The 24924-nt window shown below is 39.7% G+C and overlaps 2 protein-coding genes across 2 annotated transcripts; one reads left to right on the top strand and one right to left on the bottom strand.

The window, feature by feature from the left end:
- Positions 1 to 964: 964 nt before the first annotated feature.
- On the bottom strand, positions 965 to 14644 carry cul2 (cullin 2). The gene is made up of 21 exons (XM_063483320.1): positions 14561 to 14644; positions 13476 to 13614; positions 13182 to 13284; positions 13003 to 13097; positions 10794 to 10899; positions 10483 to 10565; positions 8672 to 8768; positions 8297 to 8407; positions 7243 to 7405; positions 6967 to 7091; positions 5359 to 5466; positions 5189 to 5248; positions 4965 to 5093; positions 4713 to 4799; positions 4450 to 4602; positions 4271 to 4348; positions 4116 to 4182; positions 2309 to 2511; positions 2104 to 2205; positions 1872 to 1988; positions 965 to 1640 (listed from the first exon to the last, which is right to left on the bottom strand). The coding sequence occupies exons 2-21, from the start codon at positions 13592 to 13594 to the stop codon at positions 1509 to 1511; spliced, it is 2238 nt and encodes a 745-aa protein (XP_063339390.1). The 5' UTR covers positions 13595 to 13614; positions 14561 to 14644; the 3' UTR covers positions 965 to 1508.
- Positions 14645 to 19908: 5264 nt separating this feature from the next.
- LOC134634542 (cAMP-responsive element modulator-like) lies at positions 19909 to 23554 on the top strand. Its single transcript, XM_063483804.1, has 3 exons — positions 19909 to 20024; positions 21631 to 21775; positions 22528 to 23554. The coding sequence occupies exons 1-3, from the start codon at positions 19994 to 19996 to the stop codon at positions 22670 to 22672; spliced, it is 321 nt and encodes a 106-aa protein (XP_063339874.1). The 5' UTR covers positions 19909 to 19993; the 3' UTR covers positions 22673 to 23554.
- The last annotated feature ends 1370 nt before the right edge of the window (positions 23555 to 24924 follow it).

The following is a 24924-nucleotide window of genomic DNA, read 5'->3' as shown; positions in this document are numbered from 1 at the left end:
CTTCACTCACACGCAGAACACGCGGGGCAGCTGAATAACAGGCGCATTACAGGCGCCTCTACGGACACCCCTGCTGCTTTACTGACAAATTCCAATTTCTGTCATTAAAGCCTGCGTCAGCACCATGGACAGCTGTTACCACAGCGACCGCACCTCGCGTGCGGTAGTCGTTAAAAAAACGATGGGCGTGATGAACGCGCATGCGCGAGTTACATTGAAATGATTTCGATCAACAAGACCGGTGAATTCTTTTATCAACGTATATTTTTCGTATATAAGTCATTCATTCATGTGTAGATACAGGTACACCTGTACCTGTATCTTCAACATAAATTTATGCCCACTTTAAATAAAAACACATCACAAGGAAACGTCGTCGGTACATTTTTCATTGATCTATTACTGCATTATATATTCCACGATTAATGAAAAGAATCCGTTTCAGGTTCCTAGCATTTTACATGCCAACACGTGGTTTTCTGGGACATTTCGGTTAGAAAGAGCTATTGTTAATGCTGCAAGTGATAACTTGCTTGTGTTCTTTTCTTTTTACCTTTATTTAGTTAGGAAGTGAAACTCTTGAGATTAAGAATCTTTTGCTATTGTAAACATAGACAAGGTCTGTTCCTGTCTGTACAAGTCACCTGTCTCATATGGGAAACCTCTGTTTCCAGCTCCTATCCTCACTTTTCATCTGATTGCCACCTTTCAACCCTTATCAGTTCATCATATTAATGTCAAATCACTACTCGCAGCTGCTTGACACACAGATAAGAAACATGGCAGGCTTCCTTTCCAGTGTTTTTGTGATATATTGATGATCTGCATATTTCTGGCAGCTGATCCGAACAGTGTGTTTAAATAGTACACAACTACAACAAGAAAACATTACCTGTAATGATTATATCTGTCCACCTCACTGAAATGGAAACGCTACACAAATCTTTACATAAACCCATCTGTGTTTTTTATTCATTTATTTGACAAGCAGCAGGATCATGTTTGTCTTTATATTTGAAAGTAGATACAATAATCAGTATACCATTTTATTACAATGTTTTCCTAACTTTAATACATTTAACAAAGAAAAAAAATAAACACACAACAACGGCAAATGTGAGAAAAGAAAGCATTTTCTTTTAAAAGTGTCTCCAATTTTTTCTTTTTTCCTTTATTTTCTGTTGTAGTTTATCAGCTCTCCGCTCTCAAACAGCTACAGGCATTCTCTTTGACGCACACGTGCGTGGCACTGGTGATGTTGTAAACAGCTTAAAAATCAGAAAGTGGGCAGGGTTCGGGAGGAGAGCCTTATGAGTGATGATGACGTGACACGATGACTTTTCTTCTTTTCAAAGATGGAGGCACCGGTTTCGCTTTATTTTGCTGCACGGGGATCGGAGCAGACAGTCCAAAACCTAAAATGAATGAAGGAGTCCGTTTCGTGTTTTAAACCTGTTATCAGTCAGTCAGTCACAGGGGCGGGTGTTTCTGTGGCTCGACTCTTCTGCTTATGCGACGTAGCTGTACTCATCTGCCGAGGTCTGGCTTCGCTCGATGTACTGCTTGTCGATGAGCACCTCGATGCACTTCTTGATCATGCTGATACTGGGGTTGAACCTGGCTTTGGACTGATTAATGACCTGGACACATGAAGTTTCATATGTAAGTAGAAATATAGACCATCTCAAAACACGTAACCATTTAAAAACACTTATGCTCATGCTAAATTTACTCCTCGGGCTTCCAACAGCCCTTCATTGCAAGCATCAATTCATTCAATCCAAGTAAATCCTTCTGACATCGACCTCAAAGACTTGTTGGCACGTACTTTTCTTTCTATCAACCTATTTGAGACAAAAGCTTCTGCTCACCTCCTGGATGAGGGCATTGTGCCGGAGCACCTTGCGGGCTTTCATGATTCTCACTATAGCAGCTTGTAAATACATTTTGCGGTCCTCGTCGACAGCGCTCCTCGTCTGCTCCATCTCCTAAACATGAGACACATTAGGGGGCACGTTTTTAAATGTCAAACGCACATATATATACACTGCTCAGTTATCATATAACAAAGCACAGAGACAGATCAAAATCTATTTGCCTGACCTGTGGTGTGTCTTTCTGCATTGATGTTGTGATCTTGAACTTTGTCCTTTTACTAGTGAAACCCATATTTAGTGAAAACGTCGACTCTGTTTCAATCTCCTCCTGTGAGAAGAGGGAAAGGATTCTGGATTTAAAACACTCTTGGTGCTTAATGGAATATTAGCTGAGCTTTTGGATCCACATGATCCCACATGAAAGCTGACACCTTTTGTGAGTCGTGGTTGAGCATTTTGACGTCCAGCAGGGACTTTATTGTTTTCTGTAGCTCCTTCTCATTCATCTGCGTGCCATCCTGCAGCTCCTTATAGGTCACTGTTTGGCTGTTGTTGAAGGCCAGCAGCACAGCCATCTGGTAGGTGGTCACCATGGCAACGTAGGGCTTGGATAGATAGTTCATCTTTACTTCACCTGTGCAGGAAACAAATTACATTTGCATTTGTCAGTTAGCATGAGTCCAGCTCGCTGCTCGTTACTACCTTCATTCACCTCTGTGCATGCTTGTCCTGCATCCTCAACTGCTTATCTCACTAGAAGTTTGTTTTGAAGATTTCTCCAAATCATAATCATGCAACTTCTGGCATGAGACACCCATTTGGAGGTCCCATCTTAGTCTGCTCAAACTGATCTCATGGTACCACAAATTATGAAAATAAAGTCTACATGTGTTAAACAGGCTTTTTAACTGCACACTGGACAAAACCTAAACACGTTCTCAGCACAAACACAGGTCCGTCGACCTTACAGCAAGCGCAGAACCAGACATACGGGATTCAACTTTAATCTCAAAATGCTAAGAGGAGCTAAAGTTTGATGTGTAAAGTTTGATATGTTCTTCAGAGATTATTACATACCACAAACGTCTCTCAAGTGGAGAGTGATAACTTTAAAATGATTATCCATCATCTTGACCCAGAATGGGTCATGGTCTGAGAGCATATGGAACCTGTCTGAAGTGAACTCTTGTTGAATAACTGATAAATCTGTTTACTGATGTCTATATGGGTGTGTTCCTGTGACTATACAGCGATCAGGCATAACATTATGAACACTAATAGGTGAGGTGAGTAACACTGATTTTCTCTTCATCATGGCACCTGTTAGTGGGTGGGATATATTAGGAAACAAGTGAACATTTTGTCCTCAGAGTTGATGTTTTACAAGTGGTCCAAGGAAGAAACAATAGTGAACCAGAGAGAGAATCAAAGGTGGCCAAGGCTCATTGATGCAAGTGGTGAGCCAAGGCTGGTTGTGTGGTCCGATCCAATAGATGAGCTACTGTCGCATAAATTATCGGTTCAAGAATGGTTTGTGGAGCACAACAACGAGTTCGAGATGTTAGCTTGGCCCAGATCTCAATCCAATCGAGCATTCGTGGGATGTGCTGGACAAACAAGTCAGATCCAATGAGGCCCCACCTCACAACTTACAGGACTTAAAGGATCTGTTGCTAACATCTTGGTGCAGGTACCACAGCACACCTTCAGGGATCTAGTAGATTCTATGTCTCGATAGGTTAAAGCTGTTTTTGCATCAAAAAGGGGACCAACACAATATTAGGCAGGTGAGCATAATGTTGTGCCTGATGAGCGTACACAGGACGTAACTTTACTTTATATTAACTATCAAAATATAGGAGCCAATTCACTAAACTCTGGCTTCAAGGATTATTTATCACCTAATGTACAATCAAATCACTGCTATGTGACAACTGCGGCTTGTTCTGCAAAGGTTAAAGGGATGTTTTCATGTAACAGTGACTCATGTTTGACGGAATCACTTTAATGGATTGAAAAAGAAAGTAAAGTTACAGATTCCGTGCACGATCCTAATGATGTATGCATCATTTTCACAAATGTATGTCCCACTTCCAGGGAAACAAATCTCTGACATACAAAAACATATAGTTTTGTCCTTCATAAAAGTACTCCTGTTGCTGTTACGCTTCCTGTTTGTGCTGAAAACGGTGCCTTGTTATACTCACATCTTGCATAATTCTTGTGTATTTGTGTTACCTGTGCAGAGATAGTGCAGCCAGGTCAACTTTCTCCCACTGAAGTGCTGATTATAGAACAACTCAAACTGAAAAGGGAAGGTGAAAACAAGGTTAGTCCAACAATGTGCTCCTTTGATCAGCATCATTCTTTGAGTATTATGCAGCGCTCCTCACCATCTGCACGCTCTTCTCTAGTTCTTGAGGGATGGCGAATGTGGAGGAGGGGACGTGTGTGAGAGGCCAGGCTCCAGCCTGCCAAGCGAGAGCATACACCACAACATTACAGATTAAAATGTGGGACACAGGCTGAAGTTTCATTATGAAGCATTTGTGTTTACATGGAGATAACTGACCTGTAATACATAGATCTGGAAGCTGATTCCCAGGTCCACCACTGTCTCCTGTGTCTTGATGAAATTGTTGAACTTGTTGTTGAGGTCAGCACTCACGCTCATGTCTGTGTACATTCTGTGGAGTTTGCTGGTGAACTCATAGCCACAAGCTTGCTGCAGGGTTAAGAAGTAGTATGAGCAGAGGTGCAGTAAAGAAGGTAAATGATAAGCAAAACAGAGAACCTTAGGTGTCTCATACATCACAAGTCCAGCTGTGGATTTACCTTAAGTTTGTTGATCATGGCTTCTTCTGAATCCATTGACAACGATAAACCATGTATTAACCGCTTTGCTAGCATTCTAGCGTAAAACTGTAGAAAAAAAAGAGAGAGAAAAACAATGTACATTTTGGGACAATTGAAGATACTAAAAATGAACACCACTATTTTCAGCTCAAAACCAAACTCTAGGGCTGAGTTGTTATGTCAAAATGTGACAACAGTTTTTTTTCCTTTTCTAATACGCCTTCTTGTTACCTTTTGAAAAATGTCCTTGTCATCTATGTACTTGAACACTGTGATGAAGCTAGTCAGCTTGTCCTCCACTTCATTTTCTGTCATTCCCTTTGCAGACTTTTTCAGTAGATTGTCACAGTATTTCGCCAGCTGGACAGAAACACAAGGAGGGACATGACCTGGTCAAGGCATGGGGTACAACACTGCGTGATGCTCTGTGTGTGTGTGTCTGTGTGCGTACTCACAAGTTCAGGGGCTTTGCAGATGGACTTGGGCTCCCTGAAGTTAACCACAGACGTCAAAGCCTGAGAAAGAGACATCAAATAAACACTAGCTGTCAAATGACTTGAATTGTGAGAGAAATTAAAATAAACTCATACTTGTACATTCAATAAGACCGTGAGGAGTTTGATACCTTATCGAGGGCACTCATGAAGTGCTGATCTCCATTTAGAACTGTGTTAATGAGCTGAACAAATTTACTGTGAACCTCTAGCACTGACTCCACAAACAGGGTTGGCATCTAGGGAGGGGTAGCAGGAGAAAGACAAAGACAGAGAAAAAACAAACTTAAAATAAAAATGCTAAAAACAATGGACAGCTAAAAATGTAAATGTAATTAAGTTATTTGAGGGAAAAAGTGGGATCATGTATGTCAACTTATTAAATTATCATCATTTGCAATAATATTGATACCAAAAGTGCCATCTTAGCCTCTTCCAGCACAACTTCACACAGCACTGCTACAGTCAGGCACAGATCCTCCGCTCACTAACTGCTAAAGTAGTTAAAATTCAAAAAACACTGATCGACAGTTCCAGAGGTCCATAAAGCTCCTGTTTCGACAACACTGAACTAGTTAGCAGTTAGTTAAAGAGTTAGCACAAATGTTAACCTGGCCAGCTCACATGTTAAAATTAGCCATTTAACTATTACTAATTACTTGACAGTCACGTTAGCCACTTGTTATCATTAACGTAGAAGCTAGTAGACCACAGTTAGATAAAAGATAAATAATTATTGCAGGTTGAAGGGGTCAAAGACTGAATATTGAGCTGTGACAGAAAGGATTATAGACGCATGAAGAACAAAGCGGGTTGCTGGCTGTGCAGAGCAGCGGGGCAACTGTAGCTGAACTGAGCAGAGAGTCCAGAGTGTGGAGAACTAATCCGAGCAAATAAAGAGAGAAACCGGAGCAGGGCAGCCAAATCAGACGGTTTTAGTGCTAAAGAGCAGAGCTGAGGATGTAAAGAGCTGTGGACTGAGGTGGAGCAGTGTGAACGCTGGGTGGCAGAGACCTTACAGTCAGATGTTGACACAGATGACCAACTTGAACTTTTCTACTTTCACAATAATTTATTAAAATGTGTTTCTTATGTTTTTGTAGCCAGCTTTAAAATTCTTCGTTGTTTTATCATAACAAAGATCACACTTTATCCAAAGTTCACTTTTACATAATGTTCAAACTGGTACTGGTATGGAGTTTGAAATCCTAGTATTGTAAAAGACTTATGCCATCATACATATTAGTAACAATCTGGTTACTAACAAGTCAAATATACAATTTAATTGAACTTTAAGGCGACGAGCTTACTGTACTTTAAACCAAAGCATTTTTCAAGCATGCAGTTTCTCATTGGAATGTCTTAGCTAATTACAGCGCTTCAGCTTTCATTTGCATAACACGCTTCAACTTCAGCATGTGTAGTTTTCAGTTTGAGGGTTTTAGTTTTGTTAATATACTTGATTCTTTACCTCATAAATAATGCAACAGTCCTTGGTGATCTGGTAATTTGCCACTAGTTAAGGTAGCATAATTCCTAAAGAAACATCTAAAGGTACATCCACAGAGGAAGAGATGGTTGACCACTACCAGGTATTCCAGACTAGTTTTCCTCTGATGCACTTTCCAATTTTTTTATATGTCAATCAACTCCCTCTTTGCTGTCATTGGCAATTGCTTAGGTGGCTTGTATGTACAAGTAGAGACAGGCATACGAAGGCAGACAGGTGTAATACTAACATTTTCCTGAGAGAGGTTACTGGTTCCTCGGATACCCTCATTGTGGATATGGACTTGCAACTCCTGGATCATATGCGGCAACCCATTAGACACGGCCCGCAACAGGGTGTACATGTTGGCCATGTCTGGACAAAATGACAAAACGTTTCACATTACACAGATTTTCACATTACAAGTGCGTACTTTGTGAGAGTGTATATAATTAATTTGGTGATAAACACTGTCTTCGAGCCATAAAACAAAATAAACAAACAAAAAAACCACAAGCGGACGAACCATCTTTCTTCTCCTGCCGAATGATGTTCTGGCACTCCCCGTGTAGGAACTGCAGATGATCTGCCACCATCCTCTGCTGGCATTCGTGGATGACTTTGGCGTAGGAGCTGGGGTGCAGGTACTTCCGACATCTCACTTCTTCATCTTTCAACCGTGCTAACACCTGCCAGAAAAGAAAGATGTGATCAAAAGGGCAGGTAGCTTAGTTTCAAATCAAATACAGAAGAAACCATTTGTAGGTCCATGATTATCAGCACTTTAAAAAAGGAGATGGATTTTATAACTGTACACTGTTATATTTTACAGGAAAAAATAAACATACACCTATACACTTAATGGCAAAACAAACATCTTAATCTGAAACACTGCGCCAGTTCTTAAAAGACGTTATAAAGCTCTTTCAGGAAACGCGTAGCCGATAACAGAGAAGGACAAACAACACTTTTTCCTACACATAGCCGTAAACTGGGTCAGATAAGGAAGCACAAGGACACTCTATAGTACTATAGAGTCTGCTGCTGCTCTTTCGTAGTCATATCATATATTGATCTGTATCTTAAGGGAAAGATCAAATGGGAAGGCTTGACCTTGATGATGACCCTGTTTACAGGCTCAAGGGACAAATGTACAGCATAAATGTGATTACTGCCACAGTGACTGAGTGACAGAGAAAAGGTGTCATGGTAGCTGGCATGGCCCAGGAAATCCTGGTATCAGCTTTAGCGATTTAATGATATAGCTAATATTCAGATTAAAACTCTTATGTCACCAGACTGACAGGAACTGATGAGTTGATATGAATAACCTGTGGATGGTGGTGCACACACATACACGCAATCATTCACAGAAAGATGCAGTGATAGTCATTAGAAATCCAAGAGTGACTAAAACCAAACCAACTGAGCTTCATTTTGACTTCTTAAACACAAGAAAGCTCAACAATATCAAGACGTTTAAAGCGACGCTCAACTACAGGAGCTTGTTCGCTCATGTTCATCCTGGAACACATCCAGCGTTCACATACTTTTATTATCTGTTGTCCATCTTAGCTTACCTTCTCCATATACTGTGAACAGTTGGATTCCTGCAGTAGATTGGAGGCTTCCTGTTTGTAATACTCTCCTGTTTTGGTCAGAAATGGCCCTTCAAAGATTTCCTGATAAAACTGCAGCATAGGAAGAGAACGTAGCATGCACAGGATTTATCATTTAATATGTATACACTGGTCTATATAAAAGGCTGCTTCGTACTCCATGGATAACACAAAACTAGTGGTATTCATGGCTGTGAAAGTTGGCTACATTGTTCGTATGGCGCAGAAAACATAAAAACATATGAATCCTAAAAAAACCACAAAAACAAACAAACAAAAAAATCCCAAAACAAAACTGTGGGAATTGGATGGCTGAGCTGTTATTTGTTGCCTCACCTTTAGTGGAAACTTCTTCTTGTACTGTTCAACATGAACAAAGGAGTTGATGACCCCATGGATTACCTTCTGGTTGGGATTCTCACCGCAACGATCACTGTGAGAGAAGGGGAAGGTTTTTTCAAATGTTTAACTAAATTGCCTTGAGCTGAAATTATTAGCAGGGTGGGATCTCATTTTTTTTCCTTAGCATATGGTAAATAGTTCATAAAGATCATGGATCCAGACTAAGGATGCCAATCCAGTACTTGAGTTTTTTTCTTTTCTTAGTTTACTTTCAGTTAGTGAGGTAGAGTTGCTCATTTCAGTTTAGTTTATACTATATTGAAATGTTTAGTGTCCATGTTAGTTTTAGTCATCTGTTTAATCGTTAAAACATGGAGGGTATTTTTAAGGGGAAAGACTTATGAAACACAGAACAAGTATTACAACACTAACAAAACTATGTGAAAGCAACTGACTCATGCAGCTGTGGCCAGACGTTTACCTACACTCACCATGAGCATGAATGTCATAGCAATTTGGGGCTTTTAATGATTTCTTCGAAGAGTTCATTTTCCAGGATGGAATGACTGCACAGTATACATCTTTAATGACTTTCAAAACTAAGAGGTGCACAAGTTTGGATTAATTTGGGACTTTCTCTAATTCACACATGGTGGAATATATCCACACATTCACTTAAATCTTTCATTTAATGGTGCCGTGCTTTCTAGTTAGCGATTGAGTACAATTGACTAGAACGTGCAGTTTTTCCTTCTTTCTTTCTCAGACTGCTGGCTTATTTTTGGTTCCTCGGGTATTTAAAAGTAGAATGGGAGGCAGAGTCTTCCCTCTTCTGTGGAACCAGCTCCCAGTTTGAATTCGGGAGACAGACACTCTCTTTGCTTTTAAAATTAAACTTAAAACTTTCCGTTTTGATAATGCTTACAGTTAGGGCTGGATAAGGTGACCCTGAACCCTCCCTTAGATGCTTGAGGCTTCCCATGATGCACTGCATTTCTTCTTCACTCAACTCTTTTCATTTTCCAAGTGTTTATGCACCACTCTGCCTGTCTTTTGTCCCATCTCCCTCCCTTTACCCCCAACTAGTCATGGCAGATGGCTGCCCCTCCCTGAGCCTGGTTCTGTCTTAGGTTTCTTCCAGTTAAAAGGGAGTTTCTCCATTTCCCACTGTTGAGGGTTTTCACTGTATTATTGTAGATCTTTACCTTACAACATAAAGGGCACTGAGGCACCAGAGGAATATAACTGAACTGATATGAAATAAAAAGCCGGGACTGTGTCAGGAAACAAACAAACTGAAATGAACTCTCTGAATTCTGCCAAAAAGAGTGATCAGAATCCAGCCAGAATCACGTCAGAAGCTTGGTAATGTTGCTGACGGCTACCAAAAGCATCTGGCTGAGGTGCAACTTGCTGAGGGACATTTACCTAATATTAGTGCAGGTGTGTGTATTTCAGCCTGCAGGTATATTTTTGGAGAAAATCCTAAATAAAATCAAACTAGTGCACTCAGTTCTTATTGGTTTTATAAGTCAGTAAACATGTATGCTTTACAATGCTTCAATAAAAGACTGTCATTAAAGATCCACACTAAAATCTTCTCAGGCATATTGTGCTGACACATTTTACAAACTTCCCCAAAAGACAGTTACTCTATATAGGAACTGGAAGACAGCCACTACAGTAACTGAACTCAAGGCCAAATGATGGAATAGATGACAGCAAAAATATTTACAACAGACTGTTTTTTGGCAAAAAAAATAAAATAAAATAAATTTTTAGAAAAGAAATTAGAATAAACATACTTTTTGATTTCATTTAGCAACATCCGGATGAGGACAGCCTGAAGAGGCTCGATCATTAGCTTCCTCCACATATCTAATGCCAACTGCAAAGAAAAACAAAAAGACAGCATATTAGTTCTGCTTCAGCACAGACAAATCCTACATCTAGAAGGGTAGTGAAAGGAGAAATGTAGGCCTATGCAACAGAACACTGATACTGAATCCTGCCAATCTGTCCATTATAAGCACTCCCCTTATCTCCATCTAATATAATCCCAGCGCCCATTGAAAAATGGATGTGCAGCAAAGCTTTTTATGCCAATGCTTAGTACCTCTCCGATCTCCATAAGCGGCTCATTCATGTCAACTCCCCCATAGCCGTACTGCAGGTCAGCTTCTGTTAGTTTGTTCTTCTTGATGAACTGAGTGTTGAGGTACCTGAACAATGTGGGGAGATATTCAAGATGTTCAAAGCATCGCAAAGATTGGAAGGAGGAATAAACACAGGTCTCATGTTTTCTGAAGAAACACTAAAATGCTGCTGACAAATGCATCCCGTTTTCATTCACTCTCACTCACTGCCCTTTACATTTCAGACACTGAAGCTGAGTTTCATTTACTTGTTCAGCCAATTTGCTCTGACTGAAAAACACAAAAAAACCCTGAAGAAAATAACTGAAAAACTGTAGATTAAGTAATTAAACTACAATCAAAGCAGCAATAGTATTTTGTGTAGTCAAAAGTTTTTGAATTTTTCCACAATTTGTTCAAAATTGTTTTGGGGAATGTTAAAATATTAACAAAGCGTTGGTCTTTTTAATATGCCTATTAACATTTTCATTACCCAACTGTATCATCTACTCTTACTGGTAGCAATTTATAACAGATACATTTGAGTACTGAGCAAAAATGAGTTTGCCCTTGTGTTCTGTAATGTCTATGAGAAGAACAAGATAACAGTAAATGAGTCAGTAATTGTCCAGAGTTAACACTTACATCAGTGGAAAAGTTTTATTTATTTATTTACCAAGTAGTACCAAACACTGCTACAAGGACGTCTCAGTTTGTAGTACAACTAATTTATATGACAGATAATCAAATTCTGAATGCATTTGCTATTAGGGAGGGTTCATATGTATACGCTGCTTCAGGGAAATTACTCACCATAATGTTAATTTATTATTAATTTTAATGTAAATCGATAAGCTGGACAAGCAGCTACATGACTCTTTCATTACTCAAAATGATTTGACTAGCTGGCCACAAGCACTTGAAGTGCTGAACTTTTCTTAACGTTTCAGCACTAGTGAAGCCACAAGTCAGTCAGGAAGCTGAATGGGAGGAAGGAGGATTGTAGCCTGAGTTGCGTACAAATGAATGAATCCTTAGTATTTGACAAACAAAGCAAAAACTGAGTTAGCACAGCAGGACAACTTCCAGACAAACTGACACCTGCTTTCAAGCTCTAATCCATGATGGCTAATTTAGTCCACCTTAAATAGCGCACAGCTATTATATTATATATTATATTTCACAGCTATGCAGCCTGCCTGTGACATTCAGCCTGATTTCTCTCATTCACTCATACTGTAAGTCAACCTGCCAATATACCAGCTAGTGCTGAGTACCACTAACTGCTGGAGAGCAGAACTGTAGAAATAAAATAGTCATTATTGTTGTTGTTGTTCTTTTTTTATATATATTTTGGGGCATTTTTTGTTCCTTTGATTATAACAGGATAGTTGAGAATTGCCAGGAAAGCTGAGAAAGAGAGAGAGGATGAGAAGACGCACAGCAAATGGCCCGAGGTGGATGTGAACCCAGAACTCTGCAGCAGTCTTACAGCTCATCAGTCGCCTGCTCAATCCAGCAAGCTAAACTAACAAGTTAACTAAGTCTGTTCTGATTCAGTCCAAACTGAACACAACTACACATGTATTTCACAAATGGATGTGTTAAGAATAATAAGCATCTCTCTTCAATGCTAAAAACTGAAGAAATTCACTACTAAAGCCAAGCGCCTTACTTTCTTCTCTCTTGCTTGGACCGACATAAATTACAAAAGCATATGTATGCACAGGGAGTCTGGTGGGTAGCACGCATAAAAATAGATCTAAGAGCTCTACAAGGGAGTATTGATTTAGAGTGAATAAAGACACACCGAAAGCCTCTTGGCACCTCACACAACGACATTCAAAGTAATATTTTAAGGGACAAACTAAAGGCAGGAATACTGAGCCTTGTACAGGAACAGAATTAGTACACTTTGCATTAAGGAACGCTAAACAAACAAGTGGATTTGACAAACACAGAAGCCTGGGTGAACTCATGCCTTCAGTTAAAAGTGAATGTGAAACACCGGCTACAGACATGTTTATGGTTTGAATCTGGCAACCTCAAACAACACAGGCTGTCCAATCATTTTGTTTATAGATAAAAAAGAAAAAAAGGCTGGAGTAAATGGTGTAAATCAACTCTGTGACTCACTAATATCAAATTGAAACTGAAATTACAGACACACAAAAAAAGCAGAAATGTTACCTGTACAAGCAGTCCATGTAGTCGGCTCCTTTACTGTACTCATCCCAGTATCTGTGGTACATCACTAAAACCTTCTCCTCTGATTCCAGAACTTTCTGAAATACACACATAAGCGTGGCAGCTTTAGAGGAAATGCGATGTGATAAGCAAAGAAAAAGCACAGAAGAACTTTTGCTTACCTTGTACAACTGACGAACATGGTTCTCAAGAAAGATTTTGGTCTCTGTGTATAACTTTTCACCTAAAGGCTCTGGGTATGCAACACACAGGGCATAGATGTCACTGGTGACAATGTTCAGGAAGAATGTGAGGGATGTAAATATACACACATTTGCTATTAAAAATGAATAAACACAAATGTATTTTACAATGACAACAATGCTTTGGCAAATCTGTATTTACACTCAAACCCAGTGCTGAAACTTAAAAAAAGGTTAAATTGGTTAAACATGAAGCGAGCTGGTAAAGGATACGAGAACCTATCATTCCATGTGGCTCTTTCCACATAGTCGAGCATCACCACAGCCTTGATCGTTGTCAGTAACTTGTTCCATGTCTCGTCAAAATTTACCATCCGTGGCTTTAAGGACATTGTACAGTTTCTCTTTTAGCCTAAGAGAACGACAAAAAAAGCACACGAAAAGAGGAGTGTGCAAAGAGATTTTAAAAAGGAAGAAATAAAGGGCTTAGTTCCTGGCTTTCGTTTCTTCATTAATGATGCAACTGTGTAGTTTGCTTTATATATGACAGGAACAGTCAACTCAGCCTCAGTAGCAATGGCAACACAAAAGAAATCATGGCAAGGTGTATTCTCTCGACTGTTTATTTTTACTTTCACATCATAATACAAATACGAAAACAGCATTACTCTTAGGGCAAAATTTATATGTAGACAAACAGAAATGAATGTAACACCATCAGCCTGCTCACATCAGTTTGGCAGCAACAGATGAGATCAACAGTTCACTGTGTCATTATTAACGGTCAAACTTGAACGCACTGGTGTCAGCATCACGTAGCAGACATCCTTAAGCACGTTACCTAGCAATATTAGTACCAGCTTCCAGGGTGTGCGCCGGTACCATCACAGATTACATGACCAGAAGGTGAAAACTGGGCCCAGTGTTATTTCTTGTCATTCATATCACTTAATTTCACGTCACAGAAAACACTGCTACATCATCAGCCACTTCACATTTACAGATGCCCGACATACAAAACGAAGCGTTATTAATAAACATTCCTCTCGTAGTCGCGATTAACGTAGCTAAGTTAAGGTTACTAGCTAGCGGAATGCCAATCCCAAAATAGGATGGCGAGCTAAAAGGCCAACTAGCTTCTAGCAAGCTAACTTCTTCCTGCTCAAGTCCGCACAGTTTTGGTGAATCAGCTAGCAGTCGGCTAGCAGCAAGCTAACAGTAGCTCAGCTATCGCTAGCAAAACTGTCATCTTCTTCACAATTTTCCCACATTTACACTGACAGCTCGGCAGAACACGGTGCTGCTGTTAAACAAAACAGTTCACTAAGGTCGAGCGAGGACTCCTGGATAGTACTTACCTCTGTACAGTAATTACTTGTTATAAAACTCCGATTTCTCCGCTGTCACAGGCTTGATTTGTCTCACTTACAGGTCTTCCCTACCTCTTGGATTATACCATTTTGTTAGATGCCGATGTATTATCAAGATGGGTAATAGTCATAAAATATACTGTTGCCATTCCCTGTGGTTACTTGTATTGAATAATAGTTTAATATTTTAAATAATTTATTCCAAATCTCTTTGTAATAAAAATAAACCCCTTAAATCAACATCACGAGAACACCCATTTAAAATGGTATCACCCAAACTACGGCGACTGCTTAGGGATTGACCATCAAAAATGTCATATTCTTCATATTCTCTGGGTTATGATGGGAAATGTTTTGGTATTAGAAAACGTGTTTGGGTTTTTTGGGGTTTGTTTGTTTTTTTACCTTAGGTTTCACAAATATGCGGCAACTTTACCAGGCAGCTCAAGAGCCAAGCTCCAATTTCACAGTAAAAGCCGACACAAACCTGATAATTGTGGAAGAAAATTAATCAAATAAAACTTGTAAACTGTTTGAAAATGGCGTTCTCTTGCATTTGATATTTTTACCATACTAACAGCTCAGTATTCGAATAATAACAATTCCAGTTTGTACTGAGCAAATCAACCAATCAGAATGGGCAAGAGAAAAAACACACTGCCTAACGGGCTCACTGATACACACACACACGCCAAAAAAAATAAATAAATAAATAACTGCATCAGTTAATCATCATCATCTACTAAGGTAAGTTTTTCTTTTAAGACTCATTCACACAAATACAGCATTGTGTACATACAGGCCGTACAATGTCGGCACAATATATTTGTTTACTAACAAGTTCTAGTTCTAGCTAAATGCTTTACACGTGCTAAAATATCAGTTAGTTGCCAGGACGCTTGACCAACATGATATTGTTTTTTACATGACCATTTAACATCTTTTTACATTGGTTACCAAATATGTGGCAGCTAATCGCAGCAAAAGGTTATTGATGTGAAACAAAATCTCAACTGAGCCAGTGTCTGTCGTCCACTTTTTGTTCCATTTTTGTTAACCAAAATCTGAGGCATATGTTACTTACAGGGCAGTGCAAAAGTCTTTAGGTACCCCTCTTTTCTTTATATTTTACTTCCAATAAGCTTAAAAGGGTCTTTCAAAGTGTTTCTTTGGTTGTTTTTTGAATTCATTTTCAATTTAGTCTGATAATTAACCTGATAATTTTCAGAGGATTTTTTTAACCTATGAATGATGAGAATGATGAAGAGGTGAAAACAGCAAAAAATACCCAATTTGAAACTAGACATTTAGACACTTTTTTATTTGCACTCCAGTAATTTATAACACGTATAATAACATGTAAATTGGTCCCATTTATGAAAAAAAAAATCCAAAATACAGATATAACACAGTTTGACAGGAATAAAATAGCACTTTTGGAAAAGTGCTAAAGAGCTATTAGCTGAAAATTTAGCATTGCTTAGCATAGCTCAGCATGGTGCTTGCAGTCTTTAAAAAAATGATACTGCAAGATAGAGAACAGAAGAAGAAGTGGAAGGGTGACTGTCAAAAAGCCATTCTTAAGATAAGAAAGGTTTGCCAAATTACATAATAACTGGACTGTGACAGTAAAAGCATACCTGGATAGAAAAACACAATGCAACACTAACAGTCATGGATTGGCCTCCCCAAAGGCTGGACCTGGACATTATGGAAGAAGCATCTTGACAGGGAAGGGAACAAAAAGAGAGAAAAATAAAAAGACAAGCTTTGAATATCCTTTAAGAAGCCTGTTCATGAAAATAACTTTTTTTCTTTTTCAATTTTGCTTATATACCGTATTTCCATGCATGTTTAGACACGTTTCAGTAAATCACTGCAGCCATTCCCTATTTTCCAAGAAAAATACAAAGAAATGAGGTGTGGCTCAAGACCTGATTTTCACAGTACTGTATATCTTACTGCAAACCACACGCTATACTTCAAACCCCCGATTTGCATAATGCAAAGCTGAACACTGAGGCTAAATAGAGAAGTGGTTCATAAACTCCAGGAACTGGTTGAGTCATCTCTTCTGGGGGCTTGACTAAACAGTCACAGTCATATTTTACTAAAGTGCAATATCTCTAGAATCTAAGTACATCTAAGAGGTGCCAATGTGGCAATGGTTTCCTCATAGATGCAACTCTCATTTCATTTTCTTAATGTGAGTAACGTTACCTTCTTCTGTTTACCCCAGGAACTAGCACAAACACGTGATTTACGATTGAACCAGTGCCTCTCAGAATGAATCAAATGAAGACAGATGAGAAATATCAGCTGCCTGTTGACCAGCAAAAGAGCTGCAAACAGAACAGTAAGCATGCCGTGATTACACAGTTTACAAATCACTACCACACTCCAGCTAAACAACATTACCATCACATGAGTTCAGTACAATTAGAGCAGATAATTTGAACCTGTGACATCTCAAACTGCTAATATGTAATGGGCCTTTTTACCATCCCAGATGGGCTTTTTCAAAGAGTTCCTGCCACGATAATGCCTAATAAGGTAGAGAACCTGCCATCTATGGCTATGACTAGGACACAAACACTCCAGTATCCATTAAGCACTTCTCTTCAGTGCTGTGGAGGGATCCAGAATTGGGCACAGCACCCCAATACTGCGTATTCCTTACCAGGTAACCCCTTATTTCCAGACTCATGTGTGTGTTTTTGAAGTGTCAAAAGCAAAAGTAGTGACAGGATGGTGCTGCTTCCTCTGGATTCCTGCAGTTTTTTACATCTCTGTTATAACAAGAAACAGATATTAAAGAGGGGGAATGTTCCTGCTGCAACTGATAAACAAAGCAGTGATGCATTAAACCTCAACTTTTCTTTTTTTAACAGGCACTCTGGTCAACTTCCAAATCAGTACACAGAACCTGACATCAATTGCCACGGCCAGCACACGCACACCAAGTCCTCCACCAGAAACCTGTGAGTACAGCAGAGATGCTCTCAATGATATGCTATCACTTCTAGGTAGCAGCTGATTGCCCTTGTGCTGCTGCTGAGTTGCTACACTGGGTGACTAAGAACTGTAGAAGCAAAAACAGGCATTTCCTACACGAACTGTATAAATGCCAGAGGACAATATTAAGCTCCAGGAAAACCACACACTGTTTGTTATAGTCAATATAAGGCCCTTGTATGTAGTTACCATCTATGAGACACATCAGAATTGACTATCTGATAATATTGTATGCTCGTCTGTTGGTAGATTTGCATACTCTACGCTCACTAGGGATTGGGAGCATAAACTCATCAGGAAAGTGTTTACTGGGGAAGCCAAATGAAGTTGTCCCATCACCTTTTCTGTAACCAGCCTTTGTAACCGGCATTGTCTACACTTTTCAGAGTGAGGAAAGCTACCTTTTTCACTCAGTTTTATATCTTCCATCCATCTATGCACTTTCTGACACTTATCCAGGTCCAGGTAGGAAGAGCAACAGTCAGACATCCTTTTCCCCAGCCACCTCCTCCAGCTCTTCTGGGGAGACCAAGGCTTTCCTAAGCCAGCTGAGGAATGTAATCTCCCCAACATGTTGTGGCTCTGCCCCCATGCCTCGTCCCACTATGATGGCTGGAAAACCTCACGTAGATTGTGGCTAGGAAGCATCTCAGTAAGATGTTGAACCACCATAACTGCCTTCTTTCAGTGTGGACGAGTAGCAGCTCTACTCTGAGTTCCTCAAAAATGACCGAGCTGCTATTGCTAAGGCTGAGCCCGGCCACCCTCCTGAGGAAATTTCCACTGTTTGTATCTGTGATCTCATTCTTTTGATCACTAGCCACAACTCGTCACCATAGGCAAGGGTTGGAATGTAGACCAACCTGTATATCGACAGCTTTGCTTTCATGCTTAGCTCTCTTTTCACCACAGGTAGAGCATCCGCACTACTGCAGACGCCTCGCCAGTCCATCAACTGACCAATCAGGTTGTCTGAGTATTCAGTTAGCATAAGCCAAGAAGTTAGCTAATGCTATAAAAACTATCACAAGCAAACCAACACAATTGACCAAATTTGACTAGCAGAAAACTGAATTTGATAATGCATTATTATTATGTTCAATAAAGAAAACACTTGAAATCCTTACCATTTCTTTCAGAAGAGAGTTTTATATAAACAAAAGCTTTTTTTTCTATTTTCCACCGCATTCCAAAGCTATCACACAGCAACGTGATTGGTCAGTTTCCATGTTGATACTGGACCAGCATTATTATGATGATGCAGGAACAACACCAACAAGAGAAAATCAGATACAACTCCCCTCAGTGTGTGTGCCTTTATATTTACATTTTTATCTTAAATCATCTGAAAGATAGATGAGATTCAAAGTCCAGCAGATAGGTTTCATTATTCATAGTCTATATTTGGCCTCCATACCAACTTATACAGTATTCAGATTTTCAGCCTGTTTCTCCGATTCTCTATTCACTCTTTATTCTCCGCGCTACTGATGACTTACCACCCTGCAAAATTTGCGATGATCTTGAAATATGATGCATTTCCAAAAGAGCATAAAAAGAAAGAACGAACTCCACCTCGACCCAAAGCATGTTTATGTACATCTCTCTGTGTGTTAATCACATAATGATCCAAAGTTGGACAGTGTAAAAGTCCATTTGAATATTTAACACTTTAGCTTTCACTTCTCTCACTGTGTGTTTTTACAGTGAGGTTGCAAATTCAACTTAAGTCAAGGATCTAAGTGCTTCCTCTACCAGTAATTCCCCGCCAACTCAAAAGACTGAGAAAGTAACATAGAAATTTGGGAGAAATACACACGTACAGACGTCATCAAGCTTTTACATCATTCCAATTACTTAGATCATACCTCTGTGATGCCTGCAGGGGGAGCCAACTCCTTTAGCTTGGGGTATGGAAGTTGCTGTGGCAGAAGGACGAGAGCTATTTATATTTGTTCAATCGATAACTTTATCGATATCAGTAGCCTGTCTATTTACTGTATAGATCTAATTTGAATAAAAGTACAAATGTGACACCACATAAGAGTTCCTATCACACACTGGTGACTTTTTGTTCTGCTCTGAGAAAGCAGGTTTTCAATATTGCAGTCATACTCTGTGCCTTCAGCTGCCTGTTTGCTTCGGAGCTGAAGAGGCGCTTCAGTCTAGCTGATAAAAAATTCCTCTCCAAAGACAAACAGCAGAGCCCCTGACTCATAGCGCTGTGTCGGGAGAGAGCAAACCATACTGTTGACATCAGGAGGCCAGTGATGTCATGGTGATGTCAATGCCTCTAATTGTAAATTGCACACACACAGCTCCACTGTTGGCCATGGTAATGTTTCAGTGAGAGAGAAGACTCTGAAAGGAGCAGTTTCTCTTGGAAAAGCTGGGAGTGTATACAGTATGGCTGTGACTGGGGATGAGACAGAAACAGGTATGTCTCTTTTATTACCGGATCTTTGTGAGAGTGCGTTTTCAGATTGTTGTTTTGTTGGACTGTCTCTTTAAGAGTTAGTGAGATTCGTGAGTTTATGGTGAGTGGGAAAATTCACAGTTAAAATAAGTTAGGAGCTTTTAGACTGGAAAAAAAGAGATTATTGCGATGCTCGCTTTTCTCTTCTTTATATGTTTTCAGTCAGTTTTTCCCCAAACCAGCTCAGTTAAGCTCAGTAACTTCCTCAAAATAATGTCACAAGTAGGGTCCTCTGAAAAAAGTAGCGGATGATCCGAAAAAAATAGAGATTATCCTCGTTTTCCACGGTCAGCTGCAACAAGCTTGCTCCGGTAGGAAACATTTTCACAGGCTCTGCCTGTGTCTCTCTGTTTCTCTGCCTCTCTCTCTTTGTGAAATGCTTCAGCACTCTGCCCACTCAGAGCACATAGCAGCACTGGCTGACGTCACTGCTTTTCCTGGAACAGGCCCCCCAGCAGCGACATGCACATGCACCCAATGAATAAGATGCACACTGACGTCAGCTGCCGGCCACACTGTGGTTACATACGGCTCTTTTCGCAGTTCCAACATATCACAGAATTAATGAGTCCTACTGGTGCTGACCAAACAATGAACAGAAGGAGAAGTGGACAGGAATGGCACCATCTCTCAGTGTCTATTTCTCTCACAGCATCATACACTGGCTTGATTCGATAAGATTTTGTCAGAATACATGCAACTGAGTCACTCATGCTCTAATTATTTCTGTTTCTTATTATAGCTTTAAGCATCATACTGGGTGAGCGTGTGATAAAACCATTTAAAATCTGAATTCTGTTTGATGGGAACTTGCAGTTACAACAAGTTCCAGGATTATTCAGGCTGTGTGCTTTAATTTTGTCGATCATTAAATTAAAATAAATAGATAGCATGTTGATGTTGAATAAAAATGTGAAAATTAGATTATGATTTTGGGTTTGAAAGAGGCTGTTCCACAAAACACTTTTCACACTACCAATTTGAACTCTTTACCCCTTTGAATGCCTGCTGGTCTTTATTGACATATACTGAGGTGTCAAAACTCATTATTAAGGGTACAGGGGAGGTCGTGAAATGTTGTCTTTATGGGGAAAAGAGTTAAAGATGCTGCTTGTTACTGGATCTCTAACTCCAGTAGCTGTGATAGCAACTGTAGCTACTCAACCAACTGCAACAAAAGTCTTCCGGCTTTTGATTTAATAATTTAAGCAAGCGAAAAATTTACATGACATAACAACTTCAGTAAATGTCATCTTTCATGAGTACAGCCTTACTGTGTCGCCTTACTGTGTCCATAGGAATTAAGAGGGTAAGTAGCAGTGAGCCGCTGCTAATCAAATGACGTAAAAGGCAGATAAAGTCAGGGAATGATTACTTAAAGTTCTTGCTGCTAAAAGTGGTTCTGCAAAGCTACTCAATCAAGTGTCATACTGAACTTTTATTTTACATGAAAAACTGCAAAATACAGTTTCATTAATAAACATTCTGTCTATTAAGGATGTAAACTATTAGCCTAAAACGTATGACCAAATCCCTGAGTCTGATGTGTTGTTTTGCGTCTCCCTAGGCACCCCTGGTGACCTGACTGGCTGCCAGCTGCGTAACCCCACTTCCAGCCTCCCTCAGGGTGTCGCAGGGCCCAGTGCTCACAGCTCCCAGAAACTTATAGAGGATGCCTTACAGAAGAGGGAGCTGCGCTTGATGAAGAACAGGTATAGAGGAGTGCTTACATTCATTCTCTTGGACAATATAACCCAGATAATAAGGCATTCGTGCCAACACAGTAACAACAACAATTTAAATAATCCAGTGTCAGCTGGATAGATTCAAAGTATATCCTTGGGGAATATATCTTATCTCATTCCTGCTGTGTCTGTTGTATAATATACAATCATCTGCATGATAATACATGACATGTCCATGTAATAATAAGTTTTATAGCACGTCATTAGTTCACCACATAATTCACCTTCATCCACACTCTTTATCTTCTAATTCTTATTTGTCCTCACGTTACCTTCTCTGTATCCCGTGTTTGGTGTGTGGAGTGAGTTGTCTCACATGGAGGTTAAAATGTCAAATTTTGTGCGCATATATACATATACGCGTTTATGTGGATAATAGTGATTTTGGCGGTGAGCAAACAGAGTACTCTATATTGTGTGTTGACTATGTGCTTGCTGTAAACAGCTGTTTCCAACGCGAGCTTTTCTTGGTTGTCTTTTTTCCTGCATTTCTTCCCTACACTGTGATTTTACTATGATCGGCTATTTATCAGTGAATCATTGTTTACTTTGTAAGATCCTCCTTTGGTTGGCTGTGATGTAAAAGACCTAGCCTGGAGGTTTTTGAATGGTAACGCCTTCAAAAAGATAATCATCTTAACCTTTCGTGGTAGGCTTTTTGTATGTGTTGTTCTCAGATTAACAGCTTTAATGAGTCCTCTGTTGTCCACTGCTTCCAGGGAAGCTGCCCGTGAGTGTCGGCGGAAGAAGAAGGAATATGTCAGGTGCCTTGAGAATCGCGTGGCCGTGCTGGAAAATCAAAATAAGACTCTGATAGAAGAGCTTAGAGCCTTAAAAGACATCTATCGTCACAAAGTGGAGTGATGGGGAATCGGGATTGTGTGGACTGTGTCGGTTTGTTTCTGTGGCCCATCTTGAGGACTCTGTGTACCTATACACGCAACGCACTCCAACGAACACACACCCTTTGTAGTTGCTGATTAAATGTGTTTACACGATGATATCAGTGTTTCAGGCTCTGAATTATCCATACACCAGCAGCAGCTGAAATAAGCAGCTTGTTTCAGGAGATATCAGTGAGTATTTGTGAGCCAGGCTTCTAGAGGAAGTAGGCCCTATGTGGATCAGAATGTCCAACAGCGGAGGTTAAACCTGAACGTGTCAGCAATGCCTTTGCGTTACCTTAACCGCATTGCGTTTTACATTCCTTTACAATATTATGATGTGGGTCTGTTCAAATACTCCATTAATCGGTAGTCTTTATGATGGCTTTGTTTGGAGGACTGTTCAGGGAGAAAAATGCTGCCAGAAGCCAAATTTTCAAACATCAGGGTTCATGTGATCTTCAGGGCTTCACAAAGTTTGTGGGGTTTTTTTTTTTTAAATTTTGTTTGATTTTAGAAGGTCCGATGCCTCTAACCAGTGGCATTATTATTTATTTGGGGAGGTTTTGCTGCACATTGTTCTATATTTTTGGGATATTGCAGCATAGTTGAGTGTATGTTTAGAAAAAATATCTGTTTTTGAAGCATTTGCATTAACTTGTCGTTTCTTTTTTTTGTTCCCTTTGCATCTGTATCTGTGATTAAATTTAACACTCTATTCGTGAGACAGTTGCTCATTTGTTTTTAATGACATATTAGCTGCTGGATTCTTGGTGTTTGATTTCTCCTCTGCAGCACGTTAAGAATCGTCAGAACCCATGTGAAGGCCTTTTGGAATGTTTTCACTTCAATAAAATTCTCATTCAGCCTCTCTGTGTCTTTCTTCTCACATGCAATAAATGTTAAAGACCTGCATATGACTTAAAACTAGTCAACGGGAGTTCATTTGCTGTTAGTTTGGGCTTAGAGAGACGAAAGGCCTCACGGACCTTATAAGCTAACATTCCATTAAAGCAGACGCTGCCACTCTGAGTCTCAGCCTTGAGTTTCTGCTTGGAACATGACGTTCCGTCCTTCGCTGATGGTGATGGCTCACCTTGATACTGGGACTGTCACTAATAAAGCACAGTCATTTCCCCTCTTTTGTTGCATTTTTGCAGGTGACAGACAGTTTGTGGAAGAGCTGCACTTTTAACGGACGAATGGAAGATTAGAGAGTGCTCTTAAGCACATTTTCTTAAACCACAACCAGTGGAATACAGATGTGCCAACGGAAAGGAAATATTTGCCTGCTCTCTTTAGTAATGATATTCTAATGCTTAGCAAATTCAGAAATTGTTGCTCTAAAAAGGAAAATATTAAGAATCTGCTTGATATTTAACCAGCTTACAGGATGGAAGGAAAAAAAGGGACTCGTGGATAGCAATCAGGGATCTTACTTGTGCAGTGCTTGTGTCACTCCTATGTGTAATCTGCTGCAGAGACCTAGTAACAAAGCAACAAAGGAAAGAATCCAGTATCACTGAGACCAGCCTTGCACCTGGGCCTATTGTGAAACCTTATTCCTGTCCAGTCTTTAAACCCTTCCATCGTCAGAGAGGAAGGGTTTCATCCACTATTTGGGAACAGGATAATACAGCTGCTTTGAGTTTAAATGCTGCATTTGCATACCTGACCTATGCTATCAGATCAAATGCTTTGTGCGGGTAAATCTTACATCCTAATTAAAACATACCATGGGCTTTATTGAAGGGACTAATCATCCAAAATCCTGCCATGAATGCTTCCACACTACATTCATAGAATAAAAAGCACAGCACAGTCTGTAATCTTGGTATTTAACAGGGGTGGAAAAGAAATGAAAAAAAGATCAAATTACAAAATACATGTTTTTAAAAATTCAAATAATCTTGTCATAAAATGCAGTGCAGGTACAGTACCAGCAGGCTGCACTACAGCATCATGCCTGGTCATCTCAGTCTATACAATCCTGCAAACAGGATTTTCTTTTTTTTCATTTTTCCAGCCTCAGTTTACAAATACACATTGTCGTACATTTGAAGAAACGTCCTGATTGAACTGGCTATTATTCTTCAGGGCTTCACTTTGTTTGCACTCCCAAACCCCAACCAGAAAAAAAAAAATCCAGTTAATACTACAAAGATAATCCGTATTTGATTTTTTCACATGCAAAGGAAAGCCCCGTATGGATTTGCCAGTCATTAGTCAAGA

The sequence above is a fragment of the Pelmatolapia mariae genome, linkage group LG9 (assembly GCF_036321145.2).
Source record: "Pelmatolapia mariae isolate MD_Pm_ZW linkage group LG9, Pm_UMD_F_2, whole genome shotgun sequence".
Classification (NCBI taxonomy): Eukaryota; Metazoa; Chordata; class Actinopteri; order Cichliformes; family Cichlidae; genus Pelmatolapia; species Pelmatolapia mariae.
This window is presented reverse-complemented; position numbering and strand designations above follow the sequence as displayed.

Excerpts from the sequence above, each read along its gene's own strand:
- cul2 (XM_063483320.1), bottom strand. The coding sequence starts at position 13,594 with ATGTCCTTAAAGCCACGGATGGTAAATTTTGACGAGACATGGAACAAG. Across the intron at positions 5,467-6,966 it reads GTAACCTCTCTCAGGAAAAT|ATGCCAACCCTGTTTGTGGA; the intron begins GTTAGTATTACA and ends ACCCCTCCCTAG. Across the intron at positions 4,603-4,712 it reads CCATGATCAACAAACTTAAG|CAAGCTTGTGGCTATGAGTT; the intron begins GTAAATCCACAG and ends TTAACCCTGCAG.
- LOC134634542 (XM_063483804.1), top strand. The coding sequence starts at position 19,994 with ATGGCTGTGACTGGGGATGAGACAGAAACAG. Across the intron at positions 20,025-21,630 it reads TGGGGATGAGACAGAAACAG|GCACCCCTGGTGACCTGACT; the intron begins GTATGTCTCTTT and ends GCGTCTCCCTAG. Across the intron at positions 21,776-22,527 it reads CTGCGCTTGATGAAGAACAG|GGAAGCTGCCCGTGAGTGTC; the intron begins GTATAGAGGAGT and ends CACTGCTTCCAG.